Source organism: Pyxicephalus adspersus, chromosome 11 (genome assembly GCF_032062135.1).
Source record: "Pyxicephalus adspersus chromosome 11, UCB_Pads_2.0, whole genome shotgun sequence".
NCBI classification, from domain to species: Eukaryota; Metazoa; Chordata; class Amphibia; order Anura; family Pyxicephalidae; genus Pyxicephalus; species Pyxicephalus adspersus.
Window position 1 is genome coordinate 11,219,666 of NC_092868.1, and position 18,315 is coordinate 11,237,980.

The 18,315-nt window shown below is 34.8% G+C and overlaps 1 protein-coding gene across 1 annotated transcript in view; it reads right to left on the reverse strand.

Moving 5' to 3' along the window:
• Window positions 1-2,502: 2,502 nt before the first annotated feature.
• LOC140341239 (cell adhesion molecule CEACAM1-like) overlaps window positions 2,503-18,315 on the reverse strand; it is a 37,286-nt gene continuing 21,473 nt past the window's right edge. Inside the window, exons 7-12 of the mRNA XM_072426801.1 lie at window positions 18,202-18,297; window positions 15,899-15,923; window positions 11,788-11,813; window positions 9,208-9,246; window positions 8,115-8,158; window positions 2,503-4,373 (exon numbers count right to left, since the gene is read on the reverse strand). Of these exons, the coding sequence (XP_072282902.1) occupies window positions 4,260-4,373; window positions 8,115-8,158; window positions 9,208-9,246; window positions 11,788-11,813; window positions 15,899-15,923; window positions 18,202-18,297 (344 nt within the window). The 3' untranslated portion in view covers window positions 2,503-4,259. The remainder of the gene's footprint in view (window positions 4,374-8,114; window positions 8,159-9,207; window positions 9,247-11,787; window positions 11,814-15,898; window positions 15,924-18,201; window positions 18,298-18,315) is intronic.

Below are 18,315 nucleotides of genomic sequence, written 5' to 3' on the forward strand. Positions count from 1 at the left end.
TTGCACCAAGCCTTAAACAAAGAATATAATAGGGTAATTTTACACCTGAAAATGTTTTTGATTGAATGATTTTATGTATTATCTCTAGCAGAGATCTGAATATTCTTAATCCTTTTATATTACTTTTTAGGTTAGAAGACCACCATCATCTTTGTTCAGATTTCAATGCAGCCAGCAACTACTTCTTGGACTGGAGTTTGTGTTGCTCATTGGTTTATCAGTTAGCAAAATTTTTATCTTTTGAGTGATCAGTGGGGAACTAGAGAATAAGAAGCAGTTATTTTGTCTCCAGCCGATTATTGGCATCAATACCCCAAGAAGTTTCATTAAAAACTATGAACTCAACGGGATCTATAGGCTTTTATTTAAATTGAAAAAAATACATAAAATAGTATTTAATTATTATAAAAATTGGAAACATCAGATATTTATTGATTGGTCCATTTTAAGACTAAACTAAATCATATGTAGTGTATGTATTGCAGAGATGCATTGTGAAAGCACAGGTTTTCAGCTTCCTTTTGCTTTGAAATTGATTTATTATATTGAAATTGTGGTTTGTTGTAAAAACCTTGTGGTTTGCCTTTGGCAAAACAGGAAAGAGTGCAGAAACTTTTCTAACATGAACATTGTGACTTAAATACTGTAAATGTTCTTACACTCAGTTCTGATATCATATTTATTTTATATAAAATGTTTACTATTCTAGAAAATTGAATTATTTGTAGTATATTAGGCCAGGTGTGGGCTTCTAGTTTTTAATAGTAACCAAAGTATTGAGCCCACATAAACCCATGATATAAGTAACCACATACAAGGTAAATAATCTCATAATAAGAACGAAATATTGTACGAAAAAATATTTACCTAAATATTTGGTTTACTGTTTATCTGTTTCAGCATCCAAATGCACATATAAGCAGTTGTGTACTTGGAAATGAAAAGGCATATTAAAGATTGTGTACTAGCAAAAATTTGTTTTTTGAATAATTTCCTAGCATATGAATTTTCAAAATAAAAATGCATGTCATCTTATGTCATAATTTTCTTGGCAAAGTTACCAGTATCTATTACTTTGGTAAATAACCCCAATGAAAGGAGGTCATGTTGGCTTCAGAGGCCCATATGGTTCAGAAACACTAGGCTAGGTTCACACTAGCATTAAAAACAGACATTTTTCTAAGTTTGCTACATCAGAATAATGCTTGGTGAATATTAAAAAAATTTGGACAAAAGAAAATAATTAGTAGCCAGTGGGAATGCTGCTTCTTTTTATGCCCTAGCAATGCTCTCCAAATGGAGCCCATAGTAAGTTAAGCTTACACCAGTCCATTTGTGTAATGTCTAAAAAGCTTATCTAAGAGTTTTATTCTGGGGCTGAATTTTGTTTTGGAGTCCCATTTTCAAAGTTGGCAATCAGGCAACTGTTTATTGCAGAAAGGGACAGGTGATGATCCATCTGCAATAGCTATTCTTACCTGCCTGACCATTGTCCAGCTACCAAGTTTCATTCCAAGTTTCATCATTCCTTGTCAGGAATAATCGACAAAACTGAATGAAATCTCACATGCCTGCATGGGAATTATGTCAACCAAGCCTAGCCAATCAACAAGAGAAGATGGAAGAACATGGCAGTGCTGGGAAAAGAACCAGGACAGGCAAGTAAAGATTGGAATTAATGCTGCTTTACAGATCCTGTAGTGTAATGATCAGGAAAGGACTGAGAACCTTAGGTGTGGAAAGAGAGGCAGACTAACAAATCAGTCAACTTGCCATTAAAAAATGGATCAAGGGTGGGTGTTCCTATGGGATTGTGGGACGCAGACATGGAGACACCTATATGGAGGTTTGGCAAATCCTCCAGCAGAAGCTTGCTTTGTAGCTTTTGGTGTTGGGTCATTAGAGTGACAAAATAAGTCAGTGATAGAGGACTTCCCTTGGAAAGGTGCTATGATTAAAGGTCTAAATGGGATAAAGGGATAAATTATGTGTCATTAGGTTTTGTCCCTCAGAACCATCAGTCCATCATCAAACTCTCCTCCCAATTATTCACTTTGAGATCATTACAAAGAACAAGAGGGCACTCTTTGCGTCTGGAGGAAAAGAGGTTTAAGCTTCGGATAAGGAAGGGATTCTTCACTGTAAGGTCTGTGAAAATGTGGAATCGGCTCCCTCAGGAAGCAGTTTCAGCAACTACTATGGATTACTTTAAGAAAAAGCTGTATGTTTTTCTAGAAGCACAGAATATAACTGGGGATTAAGGCTTTAAAGTTAAAATAACAGAGATTGTTGATCCAGGGAACATCCGTTTGCATCATAAAATCAAGAAGGAATTTTTTACCCCTGTTGAATCAAATTGTACCAGGGGTTTTTGCCTTCCTCTGGACGAGGACACCGTCCAAGTAAGACAACCAATAAAATGTAATACTTAAAGTGAGCACAGCATACTAAAAAATAATAAAATTGCCCTTATTGGAGAAACAACACATAAATACAGAAGCATAGAGGCAAGATAACGATCTTTTATTAAAATAATTTACATTGCTTTACATATCAAAAATATTATTCTATCACAATATAATACAGCAAGTATACCCGCAGTATTTTATTTATATGAAGCAGTTTTGGGAAAATCCTAGAATCCACAAATGAATGCACATTCAACATTTAATAAACACATCAAGTTACACAGCAGGTTTTTGGACTTTTCTATATGATGTCAGACAGGCACAGGCAGTAAAAATGCTTGCTACAGTTAGGAAAGTTTAGAACCTCTGCCAAGGTTCTTAGACTGGTCTCTTGTATGTTAGAGTCAGAAGATGGGTCTTAGACCCAAGTCAAGCCGGAGTTGGGCCATTTGTATATTCTAACCTAGAAAAATAGTATGAGCCCAGCTAGAAGCACCAAGCTTTAGGTTCACTTTACATAAAGAATTTCAGTATGAAAACATCTGGAGAAATTGTCTTTTGTATAGGAATACATCCACTTGAGAAAAATGAATGGTGGGATTTGTATTAATTTTGAATACAAATGCTACATTTTAATTTACTAAATGATAACTGCAATAATAATTATACGTCTTTGAAAATTGCATTGTTTCATAAATAAATCAAGGCACTAAGCCTATATTCTATTTCTAGTCATAAGTACTTGTCTTTGGCATAAATTCATATTTATCTCTTTTTTCTAATAAACCAGTTCAGACTCCTGAGGTCCTGCTGAAATCTGTATATCTAACTATTACAAGGACTGTAAAATCTACTCATAGTTACCCACCCAAAGGCAAGTCCCATAAAGGGTGTTTTTTTCCATTTTGGTTTTCTTTTCCTTCTAGAGTTTAAGTTTGAGTTTAATCTCATATGTCTGATATATCTTCCTATAGACAGTAATAAAATGCCATTTAGGCCTCTTATAGAGCTTTCATTCTGGTTTATGATATCAGAGTCCATTTTGATTCTATATCTATTTAAGCTGTTAGAATTAACATAATATTGCTCTATGTGTACATTAGTGTACACAATTCTTACATTACAAAGCATTTACTTAAAACAAAAAATACTATAAAATAAATCATTTTCTTTTAAATCCTTTAGAATTATCTGTACATTTAGTGCAAATGTATAGGTCAAAATTTGCTTTTATTCATAGATGAAACTTTTTCAAATAAGCACTCCCTGTAAAAATAAGAGTAATATAAACTTTTCCTACTTTCTTTACATTTTTGTCTGCCATTCCCCAAAAACGGCAATACAGGGGAACCTGACATTTTTCAGCCACTCTGGTTCTACAACACAGCCAGGATTATCCAATAACCCTTATGATTATAGGAACTGCTTATTTAAGGTTTCTTCGTCTAGCAACAAAGTTGCTTTCACACCTTAAAGATCCCACAAATACTTTCTTTCTTTCTTTTACATAAACGTTGTGTATACATATCTGTAAATGATAATAACTATACTTCCCCATAAACCAGGTCATTTTTTGGAATATACCACAATTATCTGTAAATTAAAATGCTATACAAATGGAAGTTTTTTTAAACAAGGCACTGTTAAAAGCACTTTTGAAGTGTGCAGTTAAACCTAAAACTTTTAAAGGAGATGTCACTGTTAATGAAATGGAGGGTGCAGGTCCTGATCTACAGGAGTCTAGAGGTATATTCCTTGGCGACTAGTCCAGTTTTTAGATGCTTTAACCTGACATTGGCTTGCAATGTCTTCAACCGCTTGTGTTGGATAATTTTCTAGTTCTTTGGTCTTCTATCGCTGCGAGGCAGATTTCACAGTGCTGTACTCTGTTTCCACAGGTGGTGGGGAAGTTCCCTTTATAGAAGAATTGTTCGGGAAGTTGAGCACTGCATACTTGACATCATCCTGAAAAGAGGAAACACAGATTCAGAAAAAGGGATGCAATAGCAACAGAACCGATAGCAATTGTTATGGACAAAACATAGGGAAGTTAATGTAACTCCTATCTTCTGTAAGTGATCAAGAAAAGTGCAGCCATTTTATTTGAATATTTATACCTTTGCAGTGCATTTTATGGCCTTGATGTATTAAAGCTCTCCTAGACTGGAGAAGATAGACTCTCGTGGGAGAACCTGGGTGATCCAACAAACCTGCAATGGATCTGGTCTACGATTGAAAACATCTACGATTATTTGGCTCCAGATATTATTTGGTCCAGATCAAGACTTTAAGAAAGTCTATCTTCTCCAGTCTTGGAGAGCTTTAATAAATTATGCTCTGTATGGCTACAAGTTTGTAGAAACCTTACTACTGCACCTGTTGGTCATCCCTTTTGATAACTATGAACAGTAATAAGAAGTTGCTCTCCCCTTCCTCTTTCCTGTTTGCAGCAATAAAAGCCATTGCTTTTCTGGAACAGATTTCCAGAAGAGTTCAGAATGTGTCTGTGAGAATTCGTGGCCATTTAGCCTAAGGCTATATACACATGTTAAATTTTTGTCATGAAATATTGTGAGTGAGCACCACATCCGTTGTGCTCTTCTCCCTTGACTTGTATAGCGGACCTTTCTGATTGCCATTTATGGATCATTGATGAATGAGGTTGGGCAACCACTGTACACATGTTTTTGCTCAAGACAAGCCCAGATGATTATCTGACATGTGTATGTAGCCTAAATGGCTATTCTTGAGGTTGCACACGGAGATCTAGCTCAAAATCAGTGTTCTACATCATCTCAAAGATGTTTAGTACGGTTCTGTGCAGGCTATCCAAGTTCGGGTACAATAAACATGTTATAGAGTGGGCTTTAAACACAAGAACATTCATAATGAAACAGAAAAGGGTTGTCCCAAAAACTGGCAATAGTTTGGAAATGCACAATCATCCTGAATGTCTGTAACCCTTCGTAAGGGGCAATATAGATTATATAAAGGGGCAATACTTGTCAGTGTCCAGCCTGATACTTAGGCTGGTGACCTTTTAAGCCCATGAACTAATGAGCATGCACTTGTTGCAGCCTGGACTCCTTTGTGAGCTGCACAAGAAGAGGATTGGCTGTAGGTCTGAGGGTAAAGGCCCTGCCCCAGAGGAGGCGAGGAAGACGGTCTCTCAGCATGAGGAGAGGAAGAAAGGCCCGGTTTTCATGGCTGTGGATGTTGTGGTGAAGTTCTGCAGCTCTGTATGTGAGAACAGTGACCCTGACAACTTCATATCTTTTCCCGAGAACAGAGACTAAAACTAGAAAGATCCCTCTCGGCCTACAGTATGGTGGGATGCCTGAGGCCATTCAGAGTGACTGAACTTCTAATAGTTTTAAGGTAATTTAAAGGAACTTTTCTCTTCATCAGCCAATTAGTGTTCCAGAATATTCTTCTGTGAGACAATTTCATCCTTACCCCATTCATGGTATACAAATCTTTTTTCAGGAGTTTATAAGTAAGGCGTTCAACCCATTGCAAGATACGCTGGGACTGGTAGTACCACTAGTCAGTAAGATTCAGCATTGGGCCTGATTTAATAAATACCCTTGCTCCAATTTTTTAAATAGTTTTATTTATGCATATTACTCATTTTTCCCTTTCAAGTCATGTTCACCAAAATAATTTTTCCGTCATTTTGGCTGCTGTGTCTCTGGGTTCAGGTTTCCGGCTGAGTCCCTTAAGGTATGGTAAAAAAGTAAAAAATCCTGAAGAGATTCAGCCGCTCCTATGGAGGTGAATGATACAAATCTGTATATGCTGTAATATTAAAACAAAACTAAAGTTCCACTTTTAGGAATCCACGTCAGGCCGTTCATTATAGCAGAAAGGGCCAGGTGATGTCCATTCTGCAATAATCTCCACTTCCTGCCTGATCGCTTAGGTTTCTGGCAATAAGCTGAGTTGCACATAAGCAGCGTCAGCTTTGGTTGCCAGGATACCCGGCATTCCGGGCTTTCTTTGTGCATGCTTGGCCTGGCCAATCATGATAGCCCATGATCACCTGCTGGAAAAAAAGAAAGAAGATGGCGGCGCCCTGCGAGTGAACGGGAATAGATAAGTAGCATGGTCACTGAAAACACATGAACTGAATCATATACAAAAACTTGCACACTTTTTGACTATACAGTATAACTTGAGAATATATGAATTTTATGTGACTTTTAAAGTAAATCGTTCTTTAACAGAGTTGTGAACTGCTAGGATCAAAGAGTTTAAAGTGAGATCAGATGATTAGATGATGTTACTGTTGGGCTGCTTTCTAAAAATGAATCAGCAATACATCCCTCGGCTTAATTTGTTTTGTAGATTTATGCTTGTGAATGTGACCTGTTGCTTTATGAATATATTTTCTTAGCAATTATCATGTCACACTGAAGGGGGAAGGGGAGGGATCTGTCATAATGATGCAAAACACTGGTATATGGTAAATCGAAAATGTGTGGCAGAAACACCAATGCCTTGACACCTGCTTGTCTTTTTAGTCCTCTTTATTTGAAAGTGTTTGGAAAAGTGTGAGAAAGGATAAGGATCATACCTATTCCTATAGGGTGGGTAATAGGAATGGTGCTGAGGTCAGGGATCAGATCCAGGACACTTATTGCAAGAGCAAAAGTAAAGCTGTCCTACCCACCTGTTTTATATTTTGTATTGCAATTGTGGGATGAATGGACCTTTAACTGTAGCTTAGGGGGAATAGAATCTCATAAATAAGGAAGGACATATTAAATACACTGGGATTTGGGGGGAACATTTGGGGTAATGTGGCTCTTGGGGGGTTGTATTTTTGCCATTTTCTGGGAATAGGTTCTACATGCCACAATTTATACTATCCCCAAAAAGTGCCCAATAGGTGCTATAGTACAGCAAAGCGCATATGTTTAGAATCAAAACTAATTTTACATCCAAAATACCAAAAATTAACAAATATTTATGCAGTATACTCATGAATCTCTATTATAAAATCTTCACTGGAAAGAAAAAAAAGATTTTGAGCGATAAGTTAGCAAATAATATCTGGGAATGCAATTATCACAAGAAGCTTACGTGAACCGACATGTTTGTAGAATGAAAATCAAATATCACCTAATATGCCATTTGCAATGAGTTTATTGCATTTGGTGTCTGCCTACATTAGGAATATCTGCGTCCTTTGGGAGAAACTATCTACTTGGCATGTATGAGTTTATTGTGTTAACAGAAGTAATGGAACATAGTTCTGATATGAGTGTTTGGTATTAGGGTGGAGTGAGCAGATTTAAAAGAATTGTAGATAAGAGTTTGGTTGGGGTCCAGATTTTCGCCCTGCAGTCCTAACACACAAAAAAGGTTTGTTTTTCACCTCTTTGTTTTACCTTTCCAGAGAGCAAGCAGTACATAATAATGCAGCACGTGATGTGGTTACTGCTTCCTGGGGTGGGATTCTACCGTTTCATAAATAAATTCCTGGGAATAGCACATTTGCATTACAAAAAAAAAATGTTTGTTTAATTAGGGCAATCCTTGTGTCTTTGGGTGGCTCCTGCCTATTCCTGATTTATAACAAATGCTTTTAATGGATTGCATGAAATGTGAACATGGGTTACTTAACTAAGAAGTCTAAGTTTATAGGAACAGTTCTTTTCTATAAAGTCAATGCACATGATGACCTTTAAGACGAACATTTACCTTATCATCTTCTTGCTTGTTAGTCATAGATGTTTCTGCGACCCCTAAAATACAGTAAAACATAATCAGGAGCTTGCTTTGAGTACCTAGGGTCAATGATGGGTTTACAGGAACAAAATGTTATGTGTCTTTAAAGCCCAAATAAACGTTAAGCAAAAGATAAATATATTTAAAGTCTTATGCCAAATATCAAAAAATATTGGGAAAAGAATAGAACTCAGTGCTTTTATCACTAAGTTAAAGAGACTTCCTGTCCGATTGTAAAAAGATTTATTCTACAGAAAGGGAGGCAAAATGTACAACAGGCTTACAATTTAACTAAATTCTGGATAACAGTAAACATCTTTTTTTAGAATTAAGAAAAAAGGTTTGGTTGGACGTATACTTTCATGGGTAATAATTCCTTACAGCGGGGCCTGGCAGCATGCTGTAAAGAGGGACCTCTTTGTGTGGAATAGATGGTCCATTTGCATCCTCATTCTTGTTGTTGAGTCAGATCCATAGTTCTACAATTAACATACCTCATGCTATTTTAGTCCTACTAAGACTGTGTGGCTCATTTCTAAAGAACTTTAAAGGCAAGTTTAAAAAAGATGTGTGACTGTGTACATGTGCTGCAGTAACTCACACATGGTTGTATAATACCATGCACATCTCACATCTTGAATATGTCACTTCAAGTAAGTAGGAGCATTTGGGAATCATTTTGCAGAAAGTGACAAGTCACTTTTGGCTGCATGGTTGCATTCAGTAAAATTGTACCATGACTACAATCACAAAATAGGGAACTAACATTCAGCAGCCCCTATACCTTTCTAATGAAAATTCACAACTTAAGCCACTTCAACAAACCCTCTTCCTGAAGTGTAACACTTGAAATGGAAATAACAGATTCTGTCACCTGACTTCAGAAAATGATTTATGTTACTGTCACAAGGATTTTGTATAGTAAAAGTTGTGACAGTAACATTTGAAGGTTTTTTAAATTAATATGTTATGTGTTTTTTTTTGTTTTGTACTGGGCTTTATCTGCCCTGCCTTGACTTTATTTTGACATGACTTGACATCAATAGTGATCAATCGTTTTTCTTACCTCCATTTTGTTTATTGACTGTGGCATATGTAGGGAAATCTGAAGAATAAAACATGATCAGAAGCAACAGTAAAGCAAGTGTAAAATACTCATATATACATTATAAACCACTGAATATATTAATGACCATAGAGCCCACCACGTTTCATGGTTTACATCTATCTATAATACAATTATTAGCATGAAACTTTCACAACCGCTTTACCCTACAGGAACCCCTATAGTCAGGTTATGGGAAAACCTGACTAAAGCCATTTGTTTGAGGTATAGTGGGAAACATGCCCTTATAATGCTGGACATGGAGCTTTTACAGTGGTGGTCAGAATGCCATCCTTACGTACTGCTAAAAAAATCATTGGTATATTACTGCTGCCTGGGTCAGACTGCATATTCCCTGGAAATACAAGCATCATTAAATGGGAAGTCACAGCCATAAGAACCCATAGGAACTTCTGGAAAACATTAGAGTTTTTTGGAACCCTGGTTGAAAATGGCTGAATAATTTCATTATCAAGGTAATGAAGGGAGAAAAGAGAACAAAATATAAGCAACTTCAGTCTATCCAGGCTTATTGAACATGAGTACATAGGCAGCTTGGCACTAGATTTGTAATGGCCTGCTGGTTGGCTGGTGAATTTTTAGAAAAATGCGAACATTGCCCTTTTGGTTCTTACGTTTTTTTTTTAGCTGCTCATATATCAACATCCAGCCTACCACTCACAATATGCTTTCTTATTTAATGAGAATATGGTAACCACTTTAAAGGCCCAAGAGATTTGGGATTTGGGAGGGTCAGCTTGTCAGCTTGTACTGTATTTCATTGTTAGCTTTTCCTATGTGTTCATTATTCCATCTGCCAGCTTGTGCTCTATGTTTACTTCTTTCTTTTTAGCAGAAAATGTTTCCTGCTCTGTATATAATTCTGTGCTATCAGCAAATAATTAGATGGGGCTGAGATCAAAGTCCTGGGCTTGCCGACAAGATGGATAAAAATTATGCTCAGCAGTGAACCTTGATCGTTTACTGTCAACACAAACACATTCATGTCCTAAACTGTTTTTTAGTGAAACGGTAATATGAATGTTAAAGATGGGATCAATAAAAATACTTGTGTTAGCAATTTAGAACTAAATGTGATCTATTTTTCCCAGTGGGCTGCAGACATTGTATGGTATTTGTTTAGTAGATGATGCAGAGCCTATGTTTATGTTGGAAATACATAGCATTCTAAGGTTTGGGTTCCAAGCATTAGCTTGGTCATAGGCAGATATTTCTGTATCCCTGATACTTGTTCTGCTCACCCATGTGTGTTTAACATAAATACTACAGCCTTCTGAAATTAACCTGAAATCTGTTACTCCATAAATAGGTGAATAATCTTGATCCACCTGCTGGTGTTCCAAAAACATTAAAAATGTCTTTCTTCAGTACAGAGTGCCTCATATTGCTTTTTGAGTGCCTAATAAAACCTACATGCAACCCAAAGCCGTAAAAATTGCTAACGATGATTAAAGCTGGAGAAGCGATGCATTTATGCAACAAACTATGAAGATTAACCTCTAAGCTATTAAAGAGTGCCAGTGTGACTTGGATACAAAGTGAAAGATACGTAAATTGCAGAATATCCCACCATGTTATAAGAAATTGGTAAAATGTGTTATAAATGTGTACTGATCTATAAAACAATTTTTGGCAACCATTAGTACTGTATCTTGTTAAAACATTATTTTGGCAAAAAAATTGCTGTCTTTACAGTTTATATGCACTTTAACTTGTAAATGAAACCTCACATACAGAAATCCCATCACAAGGGTACCACCCACTTGTAGAACTACATCAATTTTTTTTCTAGACCACAAGCCACAAACACACAATTAATCTACTAAGAATTTCTGTGCGCTTCCTAGTTTCTAAATGTATGCACATTTACCAATCAACATACCAAATAATCCATTATGAATCACTATGATTATTCAATATACAAACTACTTATTCCAAAGTTGATCTGTATTACTATGGTTCAATACATTTGTTAACCAAATCAATGAAAAACCCATTCGAATATTAACATTCTAAGCAAACATTAAACACGATTGACAGAAAAGCTAGTTTTAATATTCTTTCTAATAAAAATAGAGTACAAACAGAGTATCAGAGACAGATAGAGTACTGCTCTTGGGTTTGCTGCCTCCAGCCTTGTGCCTCAAGTCTACAAAAATCTTTCTCCACGTCATCAATCTTCCAAAGAGCCCTTCAAATTATATTAATATTTATGCTTTTATATATAAGAGCCTTGTCTGACAACAAAGGCAAGCATAGTGAACATTTTTCAAGGCCTCCTAACGAGACACCTAAGGCATCATGAGACATCTTGGTTTTTGGGTTTTTAGCACATAAAGTGACTGCAGCCAAGTAATATGTTGGAACAATTAGTAGATAAGGATAAAAGAAACAATCTATTTTCCTTGAAGTACTTTGCAATTCTTAAAGTTTATAGATACTAACAAGATCCACAAGACTATGAGTACAGTACATACACTACAAACATACTATTTATGTAAAGTCAAATTTCTACTTTACCTAGGTGGTCTTCAGGTTCATTTAATCTGTGGAGGAAAGATTTGATTAGTTCAGGCATGCTACCAGTTTTCAATGCTGATTTATTTATTCATAGAGATTTTTTATTAGGAAAATTATTATTGGGAACACATTAGTTTGCAAGCAGTGTATTCACCCTACAGAAAATTTGACTTGAAAGAGAATACTTAGGGAGCATACTGGACTTTACACAGATACTGTTTTATTCCAGATCCTCCCTCTTTGATTCAAATTCCTTGTATGACTATGTTTGAATATAGCAGTAAGAGTATAAGATGACGGTGAGGTCGATGCTCAGTCAGTTTTCTTTTGACAGAAAAGCTAAGAATAGCAGAGAATAATGTCAAAGTAGCTCAAGGTATATTTAATATCTGACTAAACATATGTCTATGCAATATTGCATATTGACCTGACTAAAATAGGAAAAATGTATTTTTTTATTCTTAAAAAATAAATAAAGGAATATGAAACTCCATCTATACATCTGCTTTAACATTCACCTCAAAATAAACAGACATTTAATATGAGCTATCAGCTATTATGAAACATCTGTCTTTTTATGTGATGATAAATGTAGGGATGAAGGCACCGCTTACAGGCATACTGATCTAGACATTCAATTACTGTGTTCAGGAACATAAAATCTAGAAATCCAGAACATTAAATTATTAATTAATAATTAATAATTAATAATTAATTAATTATTAATTATTAAATAAAAACATATATCAATTACGTCAATTACATCCCGAACAGGGCCAAAGTTGTCAGAAAAAAAAAAAGTTTTATGTGCCTATTGTTATTTATATATATATATATATATATATATATATATATATATATATATATATTCTCTTTTGTCTAGTCACACATTTTTAAACTGTGGAACTATATTCAGGATTTTTTGATTTATTAAATATTAAAATATTAAAATTTTAAAATATACAGGAATTATTTATTTTGGCAAGCAAGTATACACATAGCATCTAGTATATATCTGGTATAGAGACTAAAGAGATTGGGAGAGGTGGAGGCTTAGGGGAAAAGTCAGTAATTTATTTTCTTGCATGATTCTTAGTTTATCATGACATTTTGCTAATATATGTTTATGTTCCTGTATATATAAAAAAAAGTACACAAGATATATATACCCCTGAAGAAGCCCATCAAGGGCGAAATGCGTCAGGTTAAAAAAGGCTGCGTGGGAAAAAAAGAAAAAATATAATCGCTCCCACTTGTTTCTTTTTTACATATGGTTTGCAGTACTTTTTTGTTTAAATGCAAACTATGGGATACGGTATGAATACTGCGTAGGGTCTTTCTGTCTAGAATAAAGCAATTACACCTCATGTACCGAGGTGACAAAATAATTAATAACTGTATATGCAAAAAATCATTATTTATTGTTTAATATGTTATCAAAATGAAAAATACAAGTTTTTGTTTGCCAAAAAACTCGACTTTTGAATTGTTGTTAATTTATATCTGGCACATCTTCTTTTGCTTTTACTTTTTTATTTTGATTAGTTATTATATAGTAACAACATAAATATCACTCAACTAATAATGCAGTGTAATTTCACAAAATTAAAAAACAAAGTTTGCTGTTACAAATGCAGCCACAGCTGCAAAATCTGATAGCAAAAGTTCCTAAGAAATCTATTGCTCACAGATGGTGACCATATACTGTACAATGTTTCATTGCTGTGGTTTGAGCGAGCTTCATAAAGCTTTGACAAAAACTTTTTTTTAAACTTTTAAGCTCCAGTTTTGGATATATTGAGAGTTCTTCGTGAATTTAGAAAATTAGCTGAAAAATTTGAAATTGCTTTATAAAAGCTGTCTGCACCCACTGTTCCTAAATCACATATGTTAAAATAAGCATGCACAGGTCTTAAACTTTTTAAGGCAGGAGCCAGTCTAATGTTTACAGAACACTCAACTATGCTGCAGGAAAGTCACACATCCTATATGTTTTGGAAGACAATGTTTGTGAAGCAATATAGCTCAAAGAATCTAAAGTGGTCTGGACTACTCTGCGAGCTTACACAAGCTTTACAAACCAAGGTCTATTTCTTATCATTAAATAACATTCATAAGTAAAAGTTAAACATTAATGGAACATTGGATACTTTCAGCTTTACTTACTTCCTTGTTTGATAGAAAAATAAGGGATAGGAAATCAGTGAAAGCCAACATAACCAATGTCACAATACTAGTTTCAATTCACTACTAAAAAATACATTTTGGTAGGAACTTACCTCCAAAATAACAACAGTGCACCAAGAGATACATCATAATTTGTTTCCAAGTATTTTTTTTTCAGATTGAGAAGTTTTTTTTAATTGCTGCTTATTTCCCACTGGGGAGATCGCTTTGCAATTTCTTTCTGATGCAAGGCCTGATTTATTCAAGCTCTTCATGGGAGAATCTGGGTGATCCAGCAAACTTAGAATGAATTTCCTAAAAAAACTTTTGCCATTAGATTAAAAATGTTTTTAATTCTGGACCAGATCCATTCCAGGTTTGTTAAATCACTTAGGTTCTCCCAAAAAAAAAATATATCTTCTCCAGCCTTGGAGAGATTTATTAGTGTCACATGGACAATAAATGAGGGTGACGGGTGTCATAAGGAAAAAAAACATTTTCAACTTAACTACTTCAATGCCTGCACGTGACTTTGCATTCACATGTGTTGTTACCATGAGGGATGGTAAGGCAGTGTAATTATTAGTATGGGTTGCCCAAAGATCTAAAAATTTGTTCATGCTGCCCTATGGTGCAGGCCGATGTAGTCAGAGGGTGCATAGAGGGAGCATTGGAAATTAATAGCACCGATGATATATGATACTGTGTGTTGTGCACAATTTAATCTTTGCACAACACACAGTATCATACATTGAGTATAGTGTGTGTAAATGCATGTATTCCCATAACAGGTGTGTGTACTGGTCCTAGGACCACAATTTAGAAAAACTCTGATGGAGGTTCTAACTCTTCCTGTTACTCTGACAGCAATCACAATTTAATCTTTCACCATTCTATTTAAACTAACAAATTATTTTGATGCAGCTCCCTTCAATAATATTTTAAAACAAAAGTAGATTGGTAAATCCTAAATCATTTGAATTAAGTAGATAATTGGATAATTGAATTCTTACATTTTTGTAATTATTGTTAGTTACAAACATTGATAATAAAATCACAGCTCCTAGAATTATAGTTATTTAAAAATTATCACAATGTTTGAAGGGCACATTGACTGAGAATTTAAATAATGACAAAATAAACAATTTTAAATTAATATACATTAAATTGACAGACAGTGAGTTATTCCACTTTGTATGTAACAAATAGGGCTTCTGCTTCTCATTAAAGGAGTAGTTCACATGCTTTTATTTTCTTCTTGCACATTTCTTTGCATTTTGAAAAATTCACTAGATTTAAAACAAGCTATTCCTTTATTTAAATATGATATGAAATTGTTTCTATGCACAGATAGCAATTAGAATGGCTGGATCAACCAATGCTTGAACAACAGTGGGCCTATTTCCTGCATCTTATGGTCCTAAGCTATCTCCCCTTTGGAGCTCCCACCATAGGAGTTTCTCCTTTTGCTGCTTTTTTTGACATATATATATGAAAAAATATATGAGAAAAATAATAACAGAGCAGGATGGTTTAGGTCTCTTAATATTTCTTAACACATATGAAAATGTAGTTGTGATTAAACTTGCCAAAATTTATTCTGAGCTGAGAAATACGTTTAAAGTTGACCTACCCTTAAATATTAGAAGTTACTTTTCCACAAGTCTATACATTACCCATACTTTCTTACTAGATCCTCCTATATCATGAAGTACATTTTGTTAAACAAATATACAAAGGACTCCATCCTTGTTTCCACATGATGTGTAGTTGTACACAATAGGGATATCAAGAGTTCCCTTCTGCCTAAACCTGACATTAATAAGGACTACAGCAAGTAGAAGTTGAAAAGTACAGAGAAGTTGCACTCAAATGATAGTGTCTCTAAAAGCAGTGTGACTCCACCTTTAATAGAATCAAGCCTATTTGTACATATGTGACTTACCTTTTGTTATCCGCACTGCGTTTGTCTGCAGGACACAGAAAGTTTTTAGTTGGAGAGAGAATAAGAAAGCAAAGAATATTTAGAATTACAGATTACAAACAGCCCAGGTGCAATGTCTGGATAAATATTTGCATGAACCATATTTCTGCCAATTCCTAATTTAGAAAGTAAGCTTCCCTTTTACAACTGTCAGTAGACACGTAGCAGTGTATGTGTGCAATGTGTACTGAAAACAAATTCCACTTTTTAGATTATCCCTAAGAAGATTTCCTCTAGTTTAGTTATTGATCTATTTCTGTATACAGATCACTATGGATTTGAAGCAACGGTTTCTAAATTTAAATAAGAGAAATATAATAAATTTATTATATTTTGCTGTGTTAGAAATTAATATATGATCACTTCCTTGATGGGTTTAGGTGAAATATTAATCATTCCTAAAAGTCTGTAAGCATCTTTATGTCTAATTACCTTCTGTACGTTCTGTCTCTTTTTCATGTAGATACACAGTTTCCACTGTAATGCAGGGGTGCTGGGAAATGTAGTTCTGCATCTATTGTTTCTGTGTGAAACATGATTGACCTTGACCTTCCCACTGGCCCATATTTTTTTCCTAATTCTTCTTCTATACACAGTGTGTATTTACTAATCAATCCCATTGCTAATATAATTTGCCTTGTTTCATTTTGTGTTAGTTGGGTAATAACTGCGTACTCACACCAAAATCAATGGTTTAGTTCAAGTCATCTTTGACAGCGTTATGTCTACAAAGGTATACATTGTGAAAGCCACTATGAACAATATGAACTTCCTTTATTTATCTAATAATTATAGCTCTGCTTGCAAGATTTATGTATTGGACTCATGTGGGACTTCTCAGATACAATAATGGGAAGTGGCAGCCAAGAAATGGTCTTCAGTTTTTAAGAAATAGGCTTTTAACTGCAGAATATCACAGTTAATTCATAATGTGTAGTTATTAAATTGGTGGTCTTTTAACCTATTGAGTATTTTTATCAACGCATAGTGAAGCTTTAGGAAATTAGTAACCTGTTGAAATTTAAATCTACAAAACAGTATTTTTCTATTTCCTATCATAGCATCAGCAAGTGTGGAGCCTTTAGTTAACATTTCTTTTAAAGGTTTTCAAATTTCTTCTAGCAAGAGGAAGTAAAGCCAGAGACTCTGGTATTAGCTTTATTTAAGGGGAAATTCTGTGGTCTTGTGGATCTATTCCTACATATTGTCAAGTTCTGTAAAGACTGAATCACAAATCAAGTTAGGCAAGGAAGCACAACATGGCAGTAGTCAACCACCATATAATGGTAAGGCTACCAAATAGTTACAATAGCAACTTGGCTGCCACTGGTAATGTGTTTTCTAATATATATATATATAGTGAATATAGTATTTCTATTTCAGAAAATTACATTTTATTATTGGAAAAAAAAAAAAAACATTATTAATCAAGACAGAATGTCATAATATGTCTTTTGCTCAGAGTGCAGAGGTTCCATGCAGTGGTGTTGAACAAGGGACAGAATAAAACAGTGGAATGAAAATATGTTAGCAATCAGGGTTCAGGATACACAATGGTTGGAAGGAGAAGACAAACAGCCAAACACGGATGTGGTGACAAAAACAAATACTTTTCAGGTTATAGAGTGATAATTTAATATACTACTATATATATTGTACTACGAAACACATAGCAGACTATTTGAGTTCAAAGTAAAGCAACTACAAAAGAATACTTGCAACCCATAAGAATTTGTCTTTATTACATGAGGGCGCATTTGGTTTATTAATTTTACTCATGCTTTCTAAGGCCATAAATTGAGCCTGATTTTAGCCAATATAAAGCATTTTAGGTGCTGGCTAAGATTTTCCAAGCTATTTAGTTTTCAATGAGAAAAACTTTCTCTGTGCTGTTCTCTGATTATGTTTAAGTTACTAACTAATTTGTCTTTTTCTGACTTCATGGTATCTCCCATTTCACTGTCCAATAGGACTGCTTTAGTGGGCAGTAGAGACACTCAATGGACAGGAAGAGTAGGCGGAGCTTAGTCATTAAGTCAAGGAAAATCAGACCCCAAGTCCCCAGCAGCAAAGTTACAAATTAGGTACTTTGGAGAGACTTTTTTGGCTGGGAGAGGAACAGATATTAACACGCAAACTACAAATATCAATAGATTAAAGGCTGAGTGCACACATCTTATACATATTAAGTTAAGAAGAGCAGTAGTAACGCAATGAAATGAAGTTTAGTTCACAGAAAAAAGGTTAAAATAAAAAAAACTCACTTTTCTTCACAATAAAGAAGACAATGATTCCAATTAAAAATAGAGCAGCCAAAACCCCAATAACGATACCAGCTATTTCACCACCGCCCAAACCATCTGTAGGAGGAAGAACAT